At 38.0% G+C, this 13,940-nt stretch overlaps 2 protein-coding genes across 3 annotated transcripts; one reads left to right on the plus strand and one right to left on the minus strand.

Moving 5' to 3' along the window:
* Positions 1–1,148: 1,148 nt before the first annotated feature.
* LOC111783181 (uncharacterized) lies at positions 1,149–6,498 on the minus strand. Of its 2 annotated transcripts, none has more exons than XM_023664083.2 (8): positions 6,340–6,498; positions 5,247–5,453; positions 4,856–5,140; positions 4,648–4,713; positions 4,451–4,504; positions 4,228–4,335; positions 2,797–2,881; positions 1,149–1,473 (listed from the first exon to the last, which is right to left on the minus strand). In XM_023664083.2, the coding sequence occupies exons 2-8, from the start codon at positions 5,442–5,444 to the stop codon at positions 1,280–1,282; spliced, it is 990 nt and encodes a 329-aa protein (XP_023519851.2). In that variant the 5' UTR covers positions 5,445–5,453; positions 6,340–6,498; the 3' UTR covers positions 1,149–1,279. The 2 variants fall into 2 exon arrangements, with proteins under 2 accessions (XP_023519851.2, XP_086976506.1); XM_087120380.1 differs by lacking the exon at positions 1,149–1,473 and adding an exon at positions 2,099–2,148.
* A 900-nt stretch (positions 6,499–7,398) lies between these two features.
* LOC111783586 (uncharacterized) lies at positions 7,399–12,306 on the plus strand. The gene is made up of 5 exons (XM_023664510.2): positions 7,399–7,572; positions 7,631–7,898; positions 11,538–11,580; positions 11,770–12,019; positions 12,112–12,306. Exons 1-5 carry the CDS (start codon positions 7,399–7,401, stop codon positions 12,304–12,306), a joined length of 930 nt encoding a protein of 309 aa, XP_023520278.2.
* Positions 12,307–13,940: the final 1,634 nt, after the last annotated feature.

Genomic DNA, 13,940 nt, shown 5'->3' on the forward strand with positions numbered 1-13,940 from the left:
GGATTCTCCTTATTGGTTTCGGGCAACATCTACCGTTCCTATGATTAGCAAACTACCTGTCACTATGTCTTTCCAGGCTGGAATAATAAACCACCTACTCATGTACTCTCATCGGGCTAGAACAGTTTACTTGCTACTTTGCCTTTTTAGGTTAGACTAGTAAAACTACCTGTTACTATGCCACTCAAGATGGAACAATAAAAAGGTCATGGTTCTCCCCACTAGGCACCATCGATAGTACTTTAGTAGTATACCTTGCAATGAACCACGACCAATAAATTTTCATACCTCAAGGTTCAATTACAAGGACAAGAGTCAAGAAGCTACAGCAAACCTTGTACACTTATATTCAAGCTATGACGAGCTTATTAAAGAAAATTCTAGAAAACGTGGAAGACCTCTCTTATATGTTGTGCAAAGTTGAGCTTCAAGAAAGAGATCATTAATGCACTTTAGTTTCATTTAATGAACTCACCTAAATTTATGGAACTAGTCTAAGGATGAATTATTACGGTAGATTGCATCCGAGACATTTAATTAAACATTGATCAAGTTTGACTGTGGAGTGACTCAATTTAGAACAAGATTCCAAATCTTAGTTCTAGATCTAATTTACTTCTAGCCCTATGTTATTTGAATGGTGGGCTGAAAATTAGAGTTGAGTATCAATAGTGTAGCTAATAAATCTGGCTATGACCTATTAGACTTCCGATAAACTGCAACTGAAGCTGATAAACATACATTTACATTTCTTCAGATACAAAATGGATAAAATTTTAGAGATAACAGAAGCGGTGGGTATTTTGTTAACACTGACGGGGATGCAAAGTTGGAGACATCACTATCATAATCATCCCCATTTGAAGCAGCAGCAAAGCTTTTGAACAAAAGCATCTTAAAATATGTTTTAAGAGGTAGCGAGTTGAGTTGCCGGCCTCACAATTTCTAGCATTTGCTTTACATTACCATTGCTACAAATCTACTACTCCATCCACAACCGGGGCAGGGGAATCCGTCCAATCCAACAAAGAAACATTATTTTACTCGAGAAATTTACTTATTTTAAGACGAGACTTAACGTCGAATCCAACAAAGGCTTTTTCATGGGTTCTTCTCTTTTGTACAGGCAACATTGCCAATTGATAGAGCTTTTCGTTTGTACAAACATCACCAATTGAAATGGTGGATTGAAAAATATTACTTCCTTAAAATAGGTAGAATACAAGATAAAGTTGGTAAAGATTAAAATGTGACCTAAACCGATATAAAAATAAATATATCAATCCTCATCACTACCATAGTTTTGGCACAATGACTCTAGTCCATTGTTCGTGTCGCCAATTTGAACTTCCAACTTCTGTTTGGTCTCCACCCGAGGAGTCAATTCTGGTTTCTTAATAATGGAAACCTTAATTGACAAGGATTTAGAAATCAACTTAGCATCACTGGATGTGGCGCCATTGCCATCGCCTCCTGTCAAGCAACAAAAAAGAGCAAAAGCATCAAAATTTGAGCACTCAATTTGTCAATAAACTTACCAACACTAAGTATCTAAAAGAAGCTAAAAGTCATCAATCTACAAGCCTCCAACTTATTTTCATAATTGCCGAGCAGCAGTAACCAGCTATCAATTGATTAAGAAATATGGAGACTAAAGGTAAGATTTGCTTCTAAGGGCCGTAGGCAAGGAAACCCTTCTAACCTTTTTCTTTCTCCATTTTTTAGAAACAACCTAACTTTTCATTGAGAAAAAGTGAGAATACACAGGCATGCAAAAAAACAAAGTTGATTAAAAGGAACTCCAATAAGGAAAGAGGCTCCAAGATCTTGAAAATAATTACAAATAACGGCGTGTCCAACTGTGAGATCCCACATTGGTTGGAGAGGAGAACAAAGCATTCTTTATAAGAGTGTGGAAACCTCTCCTTAACATACGCGTTTTAAAAACCTTGAAGGGAAGCCCAAAAAGGAAAGTTCACAGAGAACAGTATCTGCTAGCAATGGGCTCGGGCTGTTACACCAACACCCATAGAAAATCAGGGAATCTAACAAGGAACCACATGTCACTAGGGTTTCTCAAGCCCTCTAAAGGTCCTCTCCTCTATTGTTCCTCTCACCCCTCGAATCCTAGCTGGCCACAAAAACCTCCTGCCACAACGATAGATCGGAAACACCTCAATCATTTCCCACAGACCTTTGTGACTAGCAAACGACATCCAAGCACCTTAAAGAAAAGAAAAAAGAAAAAAAAAAAAAAAAAAAAAAGAATTCCAAACAGTCATAGCTAAGTCACAACTCTATAGACAAGGTCTTTCTCCTCATCTGACAAAGAATGCAACAACATAAACCTATAAAAGTAGGTATCTTTCTTGAGAGTCAAGAAATTATAGAGAAAGTATTGGGAGGTAGCTAGATTTAACGTGCCCTTATGGTCTATTATCTAGCCTTTTCTGCAGTAAGTGTTTAGCCTCTTTTTTTTTTTTTTATGCTCTTATACATTGTTTTATATATATTTCTAAAAAAAAGATAATATGCATCCACATGCCAAAGTACCTTAAAAAAAGGTGTGGCAAAAAGTTCAATAGATGCAAATCGTTCTCTATCTTGATATATGGATAGAAAAGGAAGTCAATTAAAGGTTTAGTATATCATAGTCGTATCATATGCTTGCTTGATATATGGAAAGAAGGAGCAAATCAATTAAAGATTTAGTATCGTAGTCCTATCTTCCACTTCATTCACCCAAGATTCATTCTTTAGAAAAATAGATGGACTAAAAATGAAAAGTGGAGCTACCTTCACCCGTGAGGCTATGAAGAATAACATCTTTTGTCGTAGTAGTAGGATCATCATGTGGAGATTCTTCAGAGAGCTTTTGCTTCTGCAATCAATTAGATAGAAATGCTAATGAGAAAGGTTTATACAAATTTGAATGCTACAAATAGAATTAATTAGCAAAAAAAAAAAAAAAAAAGAAGAAGAAGAAGAAGATGAAAACATCTTTGTGCATAAAAATAATACAAATAGGAGAAATTTTGAAGTGTGGTGGAAGATAAACTTTGTTGGCACTAAGACCACAACGTTCAACAATAGGAGAAGGCCCGATTTTCTTTGGATGGAGCTTGCCATGAACACTCGAACGCACAACAAGATGCCCAATGGAAAAAGGTCGAAGGTGAATGGTGCTTATCAGTCAGAAGCTTGTATCAGGCATCTGTAGTATTTTGTGGGGGTAATTTAGTGAATTGAACCTTTGAGGTTCTGCACATTCCAGATTTCTTCTAAAAAGCTCTTCTTCTTTGGTAGAACTATCTAGTCCTAAGAACTTGGGACTTGAACATTCCATGGTTATCTCTATTTCTTGTCTCTAGATTAGTAAGGCCGAGTGGACATCAAGTCCATCCATTCAGTAAAGGTCTTCATCATTTGGTGAAGATCAAGTTGGCAATTCTTCGTCTCTACCATGGATTCTTCCATTCTAAGGAGACGTTGAAGGATAGATCTTCAGGAGCGGACATTAACCTCTTCACCAGTTCGAGCTACATCAATACAGAAGGTGGCATCAACTGAATTCTTTCCTCCAGACATTTAATAAATAATCTTGCAGGATTCTTGAATCAAATATTTAATAAATAATATCTCTTACAATCTAGAGATCCCTATTAAAGGGGCCACAAATCAGCATCTAAGTCATTAGCAACAGTAACTAAGAGCTTAAAAAATTACAGTCTCACAGCTAGCCAATTAACTTGGCCTTAACCCCAGTGAAGGCTTAAAGACTAACATCCAGCCATAAAAGAATATTAAAGCCACGGTAAAAGAAAGAATCAACTATAAAAAAAAAGTACACAAAAGAGTACACTATGTCACTACATCACAAAGAAATAGAACACATAGTGGCTGCCATAAGATCTCAAGACTTTAAAAGTCTAATCTCATTCTTACTAAATTGCTTTCAACAAATTCTTTCTAATCACCATATTCACCCTTGATTAGCCAAACATCTCAGACTCTCAAAAACTGCACAACCAAATTTTACAAAGAATAATAAAAACTGCACAGCTAGCTTCTTATGTCATGAAGTTAAGAAGAAGCTAAACAGTTGAGATTCACAGAGACTGGACCTGATTGGTCAATCCAGTTTATAAATGTATAACTCACACTATTAATGTTCACTATTAATCTACTTATATGGAATAAAAGGAGCTTTGCTTGCTATGTTATTACCTTAGCATTAATGTTGGATGTTTTGTCATTGTTGGTTGAAGGTTGTTCAGAAGGACTGCTATCATCAAACTGATCATCTGAAATTCTTTTAACATAATTGTTTGAGTTCTGCGCATCGGAATATTGACAAATGTATGTGAAAATTCATAATTCCTCATAGGAATAAACAAAAAGAAATAACTATAAATGGAAGAAGAGAAACACTTTGAAACTATAAACTCACGTTGAAGACTATTGATTTTATCAACGCTTCATCCTCTTCTTCTAACTTCTTTTCCTGCAAGGTAAACATTTTAAAATTAGTCAAAATGGTGAAATTGACGCCCTACAAGAAAAAGGAGAACCTAGGTTTTTGTTTTCAATACTACGTCTCATATATTTCATGTCCAAATGATTTCCTGGAGGCATTGCTATACATACCTTTTCTGCTGCAGTTTGTTGCAAAGCCAAAAGCATTGAATCAATACTCACAGTTGCGTGTCTGGACTGCAAAACAAACACCCAACAAGTTGTTTAAAACAATAAACTGAACTTAATAATAGAAGAATCTCAATCAAAGCCACAGCTCCAAGAAACAAAGCACAAACCAAGAATCTCAATGACAAAACAATGTAAAAAAAAAGAAAACCTTCATAGACTTCATCTCATCCAAAGCAGCAAGGATGTCCATCTCACGTTTAGAATCCAAGGTTCTATTCTCCAAAGATTTCATTGCATCCCCCATCTCTTCAGCATTCCTTTTGTGTTTCTCTTTCTCTGAAACTTCATCCTCCTCACGCCACGGTTCAAAATTACGTGTGGCTCCCGACTCTACAATATAATCTGAGTTTTGGGGGTCTGTCTTGATGGTGAGTTCAGCAGAACATCTAGTACACTTGAAGTAGAATCTAAACAGTTGAATTCCCAAATATGTCTGAGATAGGCAAAAAAACCATGAAAAAATTAATTGTAATAAGAACAAACATATTTTAAGTTATGTTTTACGTCAAAAGGAAAAAATATCAAAGGCATTCTCTTGCCTCACCAACGACGTCCTCCTTGCGAGAATTGAACTTGGTACCCTTGTATATGTAATTACCACAAGTATTGCATCGGATGCTCATCGGAAGCATCATACGGACCTTGATTTGCTGGTTTTTGGGCCTACGAACCCTTGGTAGCTTTGATGGATCAAAATCCGGTGGGTAGTATTTGTTAAGCACCTTCCTCTCTCCCATTTTATCTCACTGTAGTAGAAAACAACAGAATGGTGTACCAGTCAATATCTAGCACATCCCAAAAACCATGTAGATTTATATGCCATATTTTAGAGGAATGCATGCACTTGTCCCATTTAATCCCAACAACCATGTAGTATTTGTTAAGCACCTTAACTCTCTCTCGTTTTATCAAAGGAATGCACTTGAGCATGGAAATTATTCAAAAAAAGAATTTTTCAAACGAACAACCTAAGATCTTCGACAAATTCCCCATATCCAAGATCGCGCAAAATGGACCATTGCACAACAGTAAAAAACAAAAGAATAGAGTTCAACTATATCTTTTCTTATTCTGTCTACTCTTCGCTTCAAGCATTTGTTGTCTCTCTCAGTAGACAACACATCTAAGTATCTTCCCACGATTAAAGCTTATTTTCCCACATTTCTTCTACCGCCCCTCACTATCAATACCTATACTATATACGAACTTTTTAACATAAGTCTTTTACTCCAATCATTTTCTATAACTTTCTAAACCAAGTACATGTAGTACAAAGCATACGAAAAGCTCTTATGTTCAATAAATTCATAGTACCATTTGGTGTGACATTTAACCAATTTTATGGTTAATATGAGGATAGAACTTCAACAAAAATAACTACTGCAAGCTAGGGTTTTAAATAGAATTGGATAATATGATAGATTACTTCGACAGTTTCTGCGAGGAAATTTATATATTCGGCTAATGCTATTCACACAAAAAAAAAAAAAAAAAAAAAAAAAAAACAAAAAAAAAAAAAAAACCTAAACAAACTCCTCTACTAACAAACCCTAATTCGTTGTGAGAATAAAGGCATAGATGAAGATTGAAAGAATAACAGTAACAATAAAAGAGTAGAAAGTCAATGCAGACCCGACAAGAGAGATGCTACGCCGGCACGAGCTGAAGAAATACGATTGCGGCGGCGGCGGGAACACTGAACGTGAAAGAGGGGCAGCGGCTGCGGCAGCGCACTGAACTGCTAAAAGGTGGAGGAGACGGCGAGAATAAATGGCCGTAGGGTCAGATTTGTTTTGTTTGTTTTTTTTTCTTTTCTTTTTTCTTTCTTTTTTAAGAAAAAAAAAAGTTTCTGTAATTTACATTGATTTAATAATTTTTAATTAAATTATCTTTGACAAAATTAATTCTACCTCCAAAATTACTCATGTCTGTTAATTTATGTTCTAAATCTTATTTCTTTTATCAATTGTATCAAAAGAATAAAATATTGATAATATTAATATTTAGATGATATTATCTTTAATAATTGAATTCGATAATATTTGTTATTTTATGTAATAAAGTGCAATATTTTCAAAATATTTACTTATATCTCTTCTTTTTAATGAAATTTTATTTACAAAATAAATAAATAATTTCTTTAAGAATTATGAATATTAATATTTGCCTTAACAATGGAACCATATGATCAGAGCGATTTTATGATAAAGATTTAGTAGTTATTAATTTGAAAGTTTAGGAGATCAATTTCGAAGATTAAGTAGTTATTGATTTGAAAGTTGAGGTCCATTACAAAGATTTAGTAGTTATTGATCTAGAAGTTTAGAGATTGATCTATAAATACTCAATATTATGTTATTTAAACCAAAAAAAAAAATAGTAAAATATGAGTGCTCAAGGTTCCTCTATTTAAAAGCTCTCCCCCTTAAGTTGTTCTTCGGCTTCAGTTATAAGATTTGACATATTTTGATCGTGGGCAATTTCTAACATTTGGTATCAAAGCTTCCAAGATGTCAAAACAAATGTCGTCACCACACGAAGTTGTCAGAGGAGATGTGACAACTATAAGGAGCGAAAGGGAGGGGAGTGTAACGATCCAGTGCCCGTTATTCACGAAGAGTAACTATGCATCATGGTCGGTAAAGATGCGTGTTAAGTTACAAGCACAGGGCGTATGGGACGTCGTCGAGCATGGTGACGTTGAGACGTAAAGATAGGATGGCTCTTGTCGCCATCTGCCAAGTAGTCTCAGAGGACATCCTTCTCATGTTGGCAGCATGGGAGACGCTGCAAACAATGCATGTGGGCGTGGAACGTGTCAAGGAAGCAAAGGTGCAGACCTTGAAGAGCGAGTTTGAGGCTATCGTATGAAGGACGGTGAGTCAATAGATGACTTTGCCATGAAGTTGACAATGATCGTCAGCAACATCCATCCATTAGGCGACGTGGTGGAGGAGATCTCTGTCGTCAAGAAGTTCCTTCGAGCATTCCCTCAATGTTCATCCAAATTGTTACCTCTATCGAGCAGTTCGACGACCTCAAGAATATGTCGGTTGAGGAGGTCGTTGGTCATCTTAAGGTCCATGACTTTGTGGCTACGAAGACCAAGAGGAGGATAAATACCTCCTACTCATACATGAGGAGTGGCTCACGAACGAAAAAGAAAGATGCAGATGACTCTTCTTTTTCAGGTACGAGTGGACGTGGCAGCCATAACAAAGAAAAAAAAGGTCGTGGATGTGATCAGGGACGTGGTGGCGGAGGAGGCCATGACAATACCTCACAAACCCATGACAAAGTCAACTCCCGGAGAGACAAGAGTATGATCAAGTGTTACGGTTGTGGAAAATATGGGCATTATGCGGCAGAGTACTACAACAAGAAGCGAGATGAGAGACAAACTTCACACTCATGCAAGATCAAGTGTAACGCCCAAAAATGAAGGAAATTAGTTCCCATAAGAATAAGCCACCCACCTAAAGGATCCAATAAAAGAAATTAGGAAGATTAAATAAGGACAAGGGACTTAATCAAGTCACTCCTATACCCTAACAAATAATCTTAAGGAGTTAAGGTCTTTCGAAAAGAATTGGAAAGGAAAAGTAAGCGAAAAAGACGAAAAGGTCAAGATGCTCCAAGAGGGAAAAATGACCAGGGATGAAGAAGTTTTAGTAAAATCATAGATGTTTCAGGAAAATAATAATAAAATATTCAGAAAGTGACAAATTACCAAAATACCCCTGAAAATGGATAATTACGAAAATGTCCCTATGATCAGAATCAGAGCATCTACCGTGACCATTTGAGCAAAATCTCTCGATACTCAAATTTCTGCCGTTGGATCTCCCCAAAAATTGGATATGATCTAGAAGCCAGACCGATCATCATATCCAACGGCTAGTATTCAAAACTAAAGTCGGTAAGCCTCTGATCGGAGCAGATATTTTTGGCGAATTATCCAAAACATTCAAACTCCAAATCACGACGATTCTGGAGCTTTCAATATCGGTTTAAGCTCCTCCTATAAAGCCTGAAGTAGGGGCAACAATATGGAACAAGAATCGAGCAAGGTCAAGCACCCATTCGAGAGTTATGAGTGTTTAGATTGTGGGTCTCCTACTCTCGGGTTTCTTCCAAATTCGAGAGTCATTCTCCACCATTTCCTCTGAAACTTATTCCTATAGTTTCTAAACAAGATTACCCACAACTTATATGAAGGAATGGAGTGTTGAAAGTGCTCGAAACCATTCCCCCAATTTAATCCGCCATTGAAGGACTTCAAGGAAAACTCAAAAAATAAAATCCAAGGATACACGATGATTCTTCGAGAAAAAACGATCCCAATCAGTTTTTGCACCTCCAAGGAGTGTTTTCATAGAAGGCCACAAAGAGAAATAACCTCGGGAGTGTGCCCAATTGAAGGATTTCGGGCTTAATTTGGGGATAAGAGTCGAACTCCTATCTACGGTCTCTTTCCCTTCGAATTGAGAATTTCTTAAGCTTAAGAGGATCAAGTTGAGTAACTTTGATGAAGGAATCGAGAGATGAAACGTCGTAGAACAAGCTACCCAAGAGATCGAAAATCCGGCGTTTCGGGTGAGTTGCAGACCGAGAACAATTTCTGGAAATTAAGGTCCCACACTCAAAGAAGTTCCTCCAAACCAATTCCTATAGTTTGAGGAAGGATATGGAAGAGGTTCCATGAAGAAATCGAACCTTGAAAACCCCTAGAATTGGCTGCCTAATAAGAAATCCTCTATTTTAGCTTCGGCGAGAAAAATGATTTTAGATGAACTTTGGAGGAAAATATCTTAGGATACGATCTACGAGAAGATATGAAATCAATCCCAAGATCTTCCTTGTAATACCTTCTTTAAGTTTCATGAAGAAATCGAGGGGAGAAATGTAGCGATCAGAGTTGTGGAAGGCCATTCTCAGACGACAATGCAAAGGATGCGCGCGTCTTCTTCCTATTCAGAGGAAGAAGACGATGACGTGGGCGGTTTAGTTGAACCGACCAAGTCAGCCCAAAATCCGATCTTTCCTCGATTTTCTCAATTTTAACCCTTCCAGGCTGGTTCACATGAAAACCTTTATGGTTCCAGAAACTAGACACAATACAGAGTCTGTGGAAGGAAATTTGAAGTAATTCGGATATCGGAAGCTCATGAACGGAGGTCCCGAACGTCGACGACAAGGTAAATAGTCACCTTAGACTTTTTGTTAAGAAATACTTGTAGGAATCGCATGAACCCTAAACCAAGTATGAACTAAGGATACATGAAACAAAAATCAAAAGAACCATGAGTTAAGGCCCTAAACTGACGAAATTGCTCGGGATTCAAAGAACGTTAAAATAACTCACTAAATGAGCTATGATCCCTATGAAATTTTAATGCTGAGCATATTATAGCATTTTGAGGTTATATATGAAATTTGGTGGTCATTGTATAAGGATAAGTAGGTAAACCAAGAAATGGGACAAAATGACTATAATGCCCCTAAGGATATCTACCTACGGTTCATGACCTAGATGACCTCCAATGCCATGAAACTCTACAGTACGTTTTATTTTATGATGCTTGATGAGTTGGTGAAGTTTGAAATCCATTGAAACTCGTTAAGTAGCAAAACCAAGAATTAGGGGTAAAATGACTATAATGGCTCTAAGAAGACTACCTACGGGTTAAGACCTAAATGACCTCCCAACATCATGAAATGATGAATCCTTATCTCAGGAGGTTGTATAAGGTAATGAAGTTTAGGAGTCACTGGAAGACATAGGATAGCGAAACCAAGATATGGGAAAAAACGCTCATCACGACCCATATGACTTTACCTCCTAGGATGACCAAAGAGGTATCTATGAAATAAGAAGATTCCCTACAAGGAATCCATTATAAATCTATGACTCTCTAGAACAACTCATGCTAGTTATTATGGGATCATATGATTACAAATGCATGATTACACCTTATGCCTTAAGAAAATAAGAACCTTAGAAACTTACAAGGTTAAGAACTAAGAACATTACCAACAAGCTTTACAACTGCCAAGACAATAAGAATGCTAGGTACCACTCAAAGATGAGGGACCAAAGTTCTCAGACATGAAAATTCAAGAATGCTAGGAAATACTCTAAGAATGTCCAACTGTGGCCCATACCTCCCACCATGCGGTGCTTTCTAAAGAGGCCATTTTTCCTCTTCTAGGTGGGATGCCCTGCACCGTGTTTCCTTTGCAAGATGTCACGTTTGGTCTCATTTCCCTCACTTAGATGAGATGCCCTGCGCCATGTTATGGGTACTTAATGATTTGCAGGATGCCGTGTTCATGTATGCACCGATCACACGACCTATATGGTATATATGCCAGATCACATGACCTTTATGGTCTATGTCATGTTCATGCATGCATCGATCACGTGACCTTTATGGCCTATCATGGGGAGTAACCTATGGCCATGATGGATCAAGAAGATAGTAAGTTACCCTAGCCATGAATCAAGAACCTCCTAAGACCTCCCACGGTACATCATACTTATGACTTATACTACACTGCTTGGAACATATGAAGCCTTGAGCGTAGGTATTAAGACTGTGTCGCTTGAAATGCATAAAGCCTGAACACGGGTCGACAAGTTTATGTCTAGTACCGTAAATCCTAAGGGGAGTGTCTTGGAGAACGAATTAAGAAACAAAACAAGAACTTACGACAAGAACAAGAAAAGAAAAAGTGGGTACCCTAGTATATCAAGGACACGATAAAGAGCCTATAATTAGGCTGCTTACTAAGTCTTTTACTCATTCCTTGTTCTCCATTTTTTTCAGGAAATAAGGAGCTGGTTGAGGTCGGAAGCGGACTTTGGAGCAGGTGCCATAGACAAACCTCACTCATCGTCCTTCAACCCTTTTTGTGTCGTTCCTTAATTTTTGTTTTAACTATTGTGTTGTGTTTTAAATTATTTTGTATAAACTTTATTTTGATATAATATAAATATAATGTATGTAATGTTTTAAATTTCTTTGTTTTATTTCGAGAAAAATTTACCTGTCTTTTTAGAGTCATCGAGTCAACCCGGTCCTTACATCAAGATCCCGCACTGATATTGGCTAAGAAGATGCCCAACCTGTTGATGCTCAACGAAGAAAAGGTTATGGCGAACCTTCTCACAAAAGTAGAAAACCGAATGGAGACCAATGTGTGGTACCTTGACAACGGAGAAAGCAACCACATGACTGGAGATCAAACAAAATTCAAGGATCTTAATGAGAAGCTCATTGGAAACGTAAAGTTTGGCGATGGATCAAATGTACTGATCCAAGGTAAAGGATCCATCTTGTTCCATTGCAAGAATGGTGACAATGTTTAATGACAAAGGTATACTATATTTCAAACTTGAAGAGTAACATTATCAGCCTTGGTCAAATGATGGAAGAAGGAAGTAGAGTGAAATTAGCTGGCTCGTTCCTCAAGATGTTCGACAGAAATGGAATCTTGTTGGTGAAGGTAAAACGATTGCATAACTGCCTGTACAAGATATTATTGGAGACCAGTCAACCTACCTCTCTATTGACAAAACTTGCAGACCCACCTTAGCTATGGCATGCAAGACTTGGGCACGTGAACTTTTAGACGCTCAAAATGATGGGAGAAAAGAATATGGCTACGGGCTTATCCAAAATCATAGGCTCGAACAAGCTATGTGAAAGTTGCCTTTGTTATCTTTGACTGAGCAATTCGCCTGGGGAGGAAATCCTTGACAAAGAAATTGTTGGGAGAAGAAAAACAGAAAAGCTGAAGAAAATAAAGAAAGAGTAGGGAAGCTTTGGGATTTGTTACTGAAAAACACGGTGCAAATGTTTCTCATTTAATTTGACTATGTAAAACAGATTACATTCTAAAATTTTCCGAAGTGGCCAACAAATCTTGCATTATGCATGTAGCATTAATTTAGATATCCTAAAAACAAAAGTCAACTAACTAAGTTTAACGAAACGTGTGAATAACCTAAATAAATAAAAAAAACCATAGATTTTTATCTAACAATCTTCTCCTAAAAGCTGTGGTATATCTACCTTATTATTTGAACTCCGATCTTTGAGCGTAGTTCCTCAAATTTTACCCGTGCTAGGGACTTGGTGAAAATGTCTCCAAGCTATTTCTTTGTTCGAATGAAGTCAATCTTGATAAGCCCCCGATCTGCACACTCCTGAATGTAATGGAACCTAATCTCTATGTGTTTGCTCTAGTCGTGCAAAACTGGATTTTTTATCAGGGAGATCGTAGCTTTGTTGTCCATGTAAAGTATTGGTGGATCGCCTTCTCTTCCATAAGTTCGTCCATCAGCCGCACAAGTCAGACCCCATGTGTTGCCGCCATCGAAGCAACGATGTACTCTGCTTCGCAAGAAGACAAAACAACTACCTTTTATTTAAATGATTGCCAGCAGATCGCGCAGTCTGAGAGAAAGTAAATCATCCCGCTAGTGCTCTTACGATCATCAACGTCATCGGCCATGTCACTATCACTGTAGCCGACTAGCTCAAGCTTCTCCTCTTCTCTCCCTGCACGGTATTTCACACCCCAGCCTTTGGTTCCAGCCACATAGCGCAGGATGCGCTTGACAGCCACAAGATGCTCCTCCCTAGGTGCTTCCATAAACCTACTCACGTATCCAATGGAATAAGCGAGGTCAGGGCGTGTGTTTACCAGATAGCGCAGGCTCCCAACAATGCTGCGATAATTGGTGACATCAACTGCCGTCAAAGGGTCGGCCTTCCTTTGCTGGAGCTGGGGCTCCATTAGCGTCCTTGTAGGTTTACTGTCCGCTAGCCCAACTGTGTCCAGCAGCTTCTTTGCGTATGCACCTTGAAAGATGGCTCATCTTGAAGTTCTTTGACATCTCCCTCTTAAATCTTCCAAGAACTTCTATGTCGCCTCCAGTGATTATGAGGTTGTTGATGTACACTCCCACGATCAGCCGCTACTTGCCGTGGTCGTGCATGAACATGCCATGCTCAGAGGCACAACGCTTGAACTTCAATGATAGTAGAGTACTATCGAGCTTAGCATTCCAGGCTCGTGGTGCTTTCCGAAGCCGAGAGTGCCTTGTGCAGGCGCAGTACCTTGTCGGAGTTGTCGTTGTCTAGGAAGCCAGGTGGTTATCAGACGTAAACGGTCTTCTTCAGCTCTCCATTGAGGATAGCAGACTTCACATCCATGTGGTGGAC

This window comes from Cucurbita pepo, chromosome 20 (genome assembly GCF_057944985.1).
Source record: "Cucurbita pepo subsp. pepo isolate OVF chromosome 20, ASM5794498v1, whole genome shotgun sequence".
Taxonomy (NCBI): domain Eukaryota; kingdom Viridiplantae; phylum Streptophyta; class Magnoliopsida; order Cucurbitales; family Cucurbitaceae; genus Cucurbita; species Cucurbita pepo.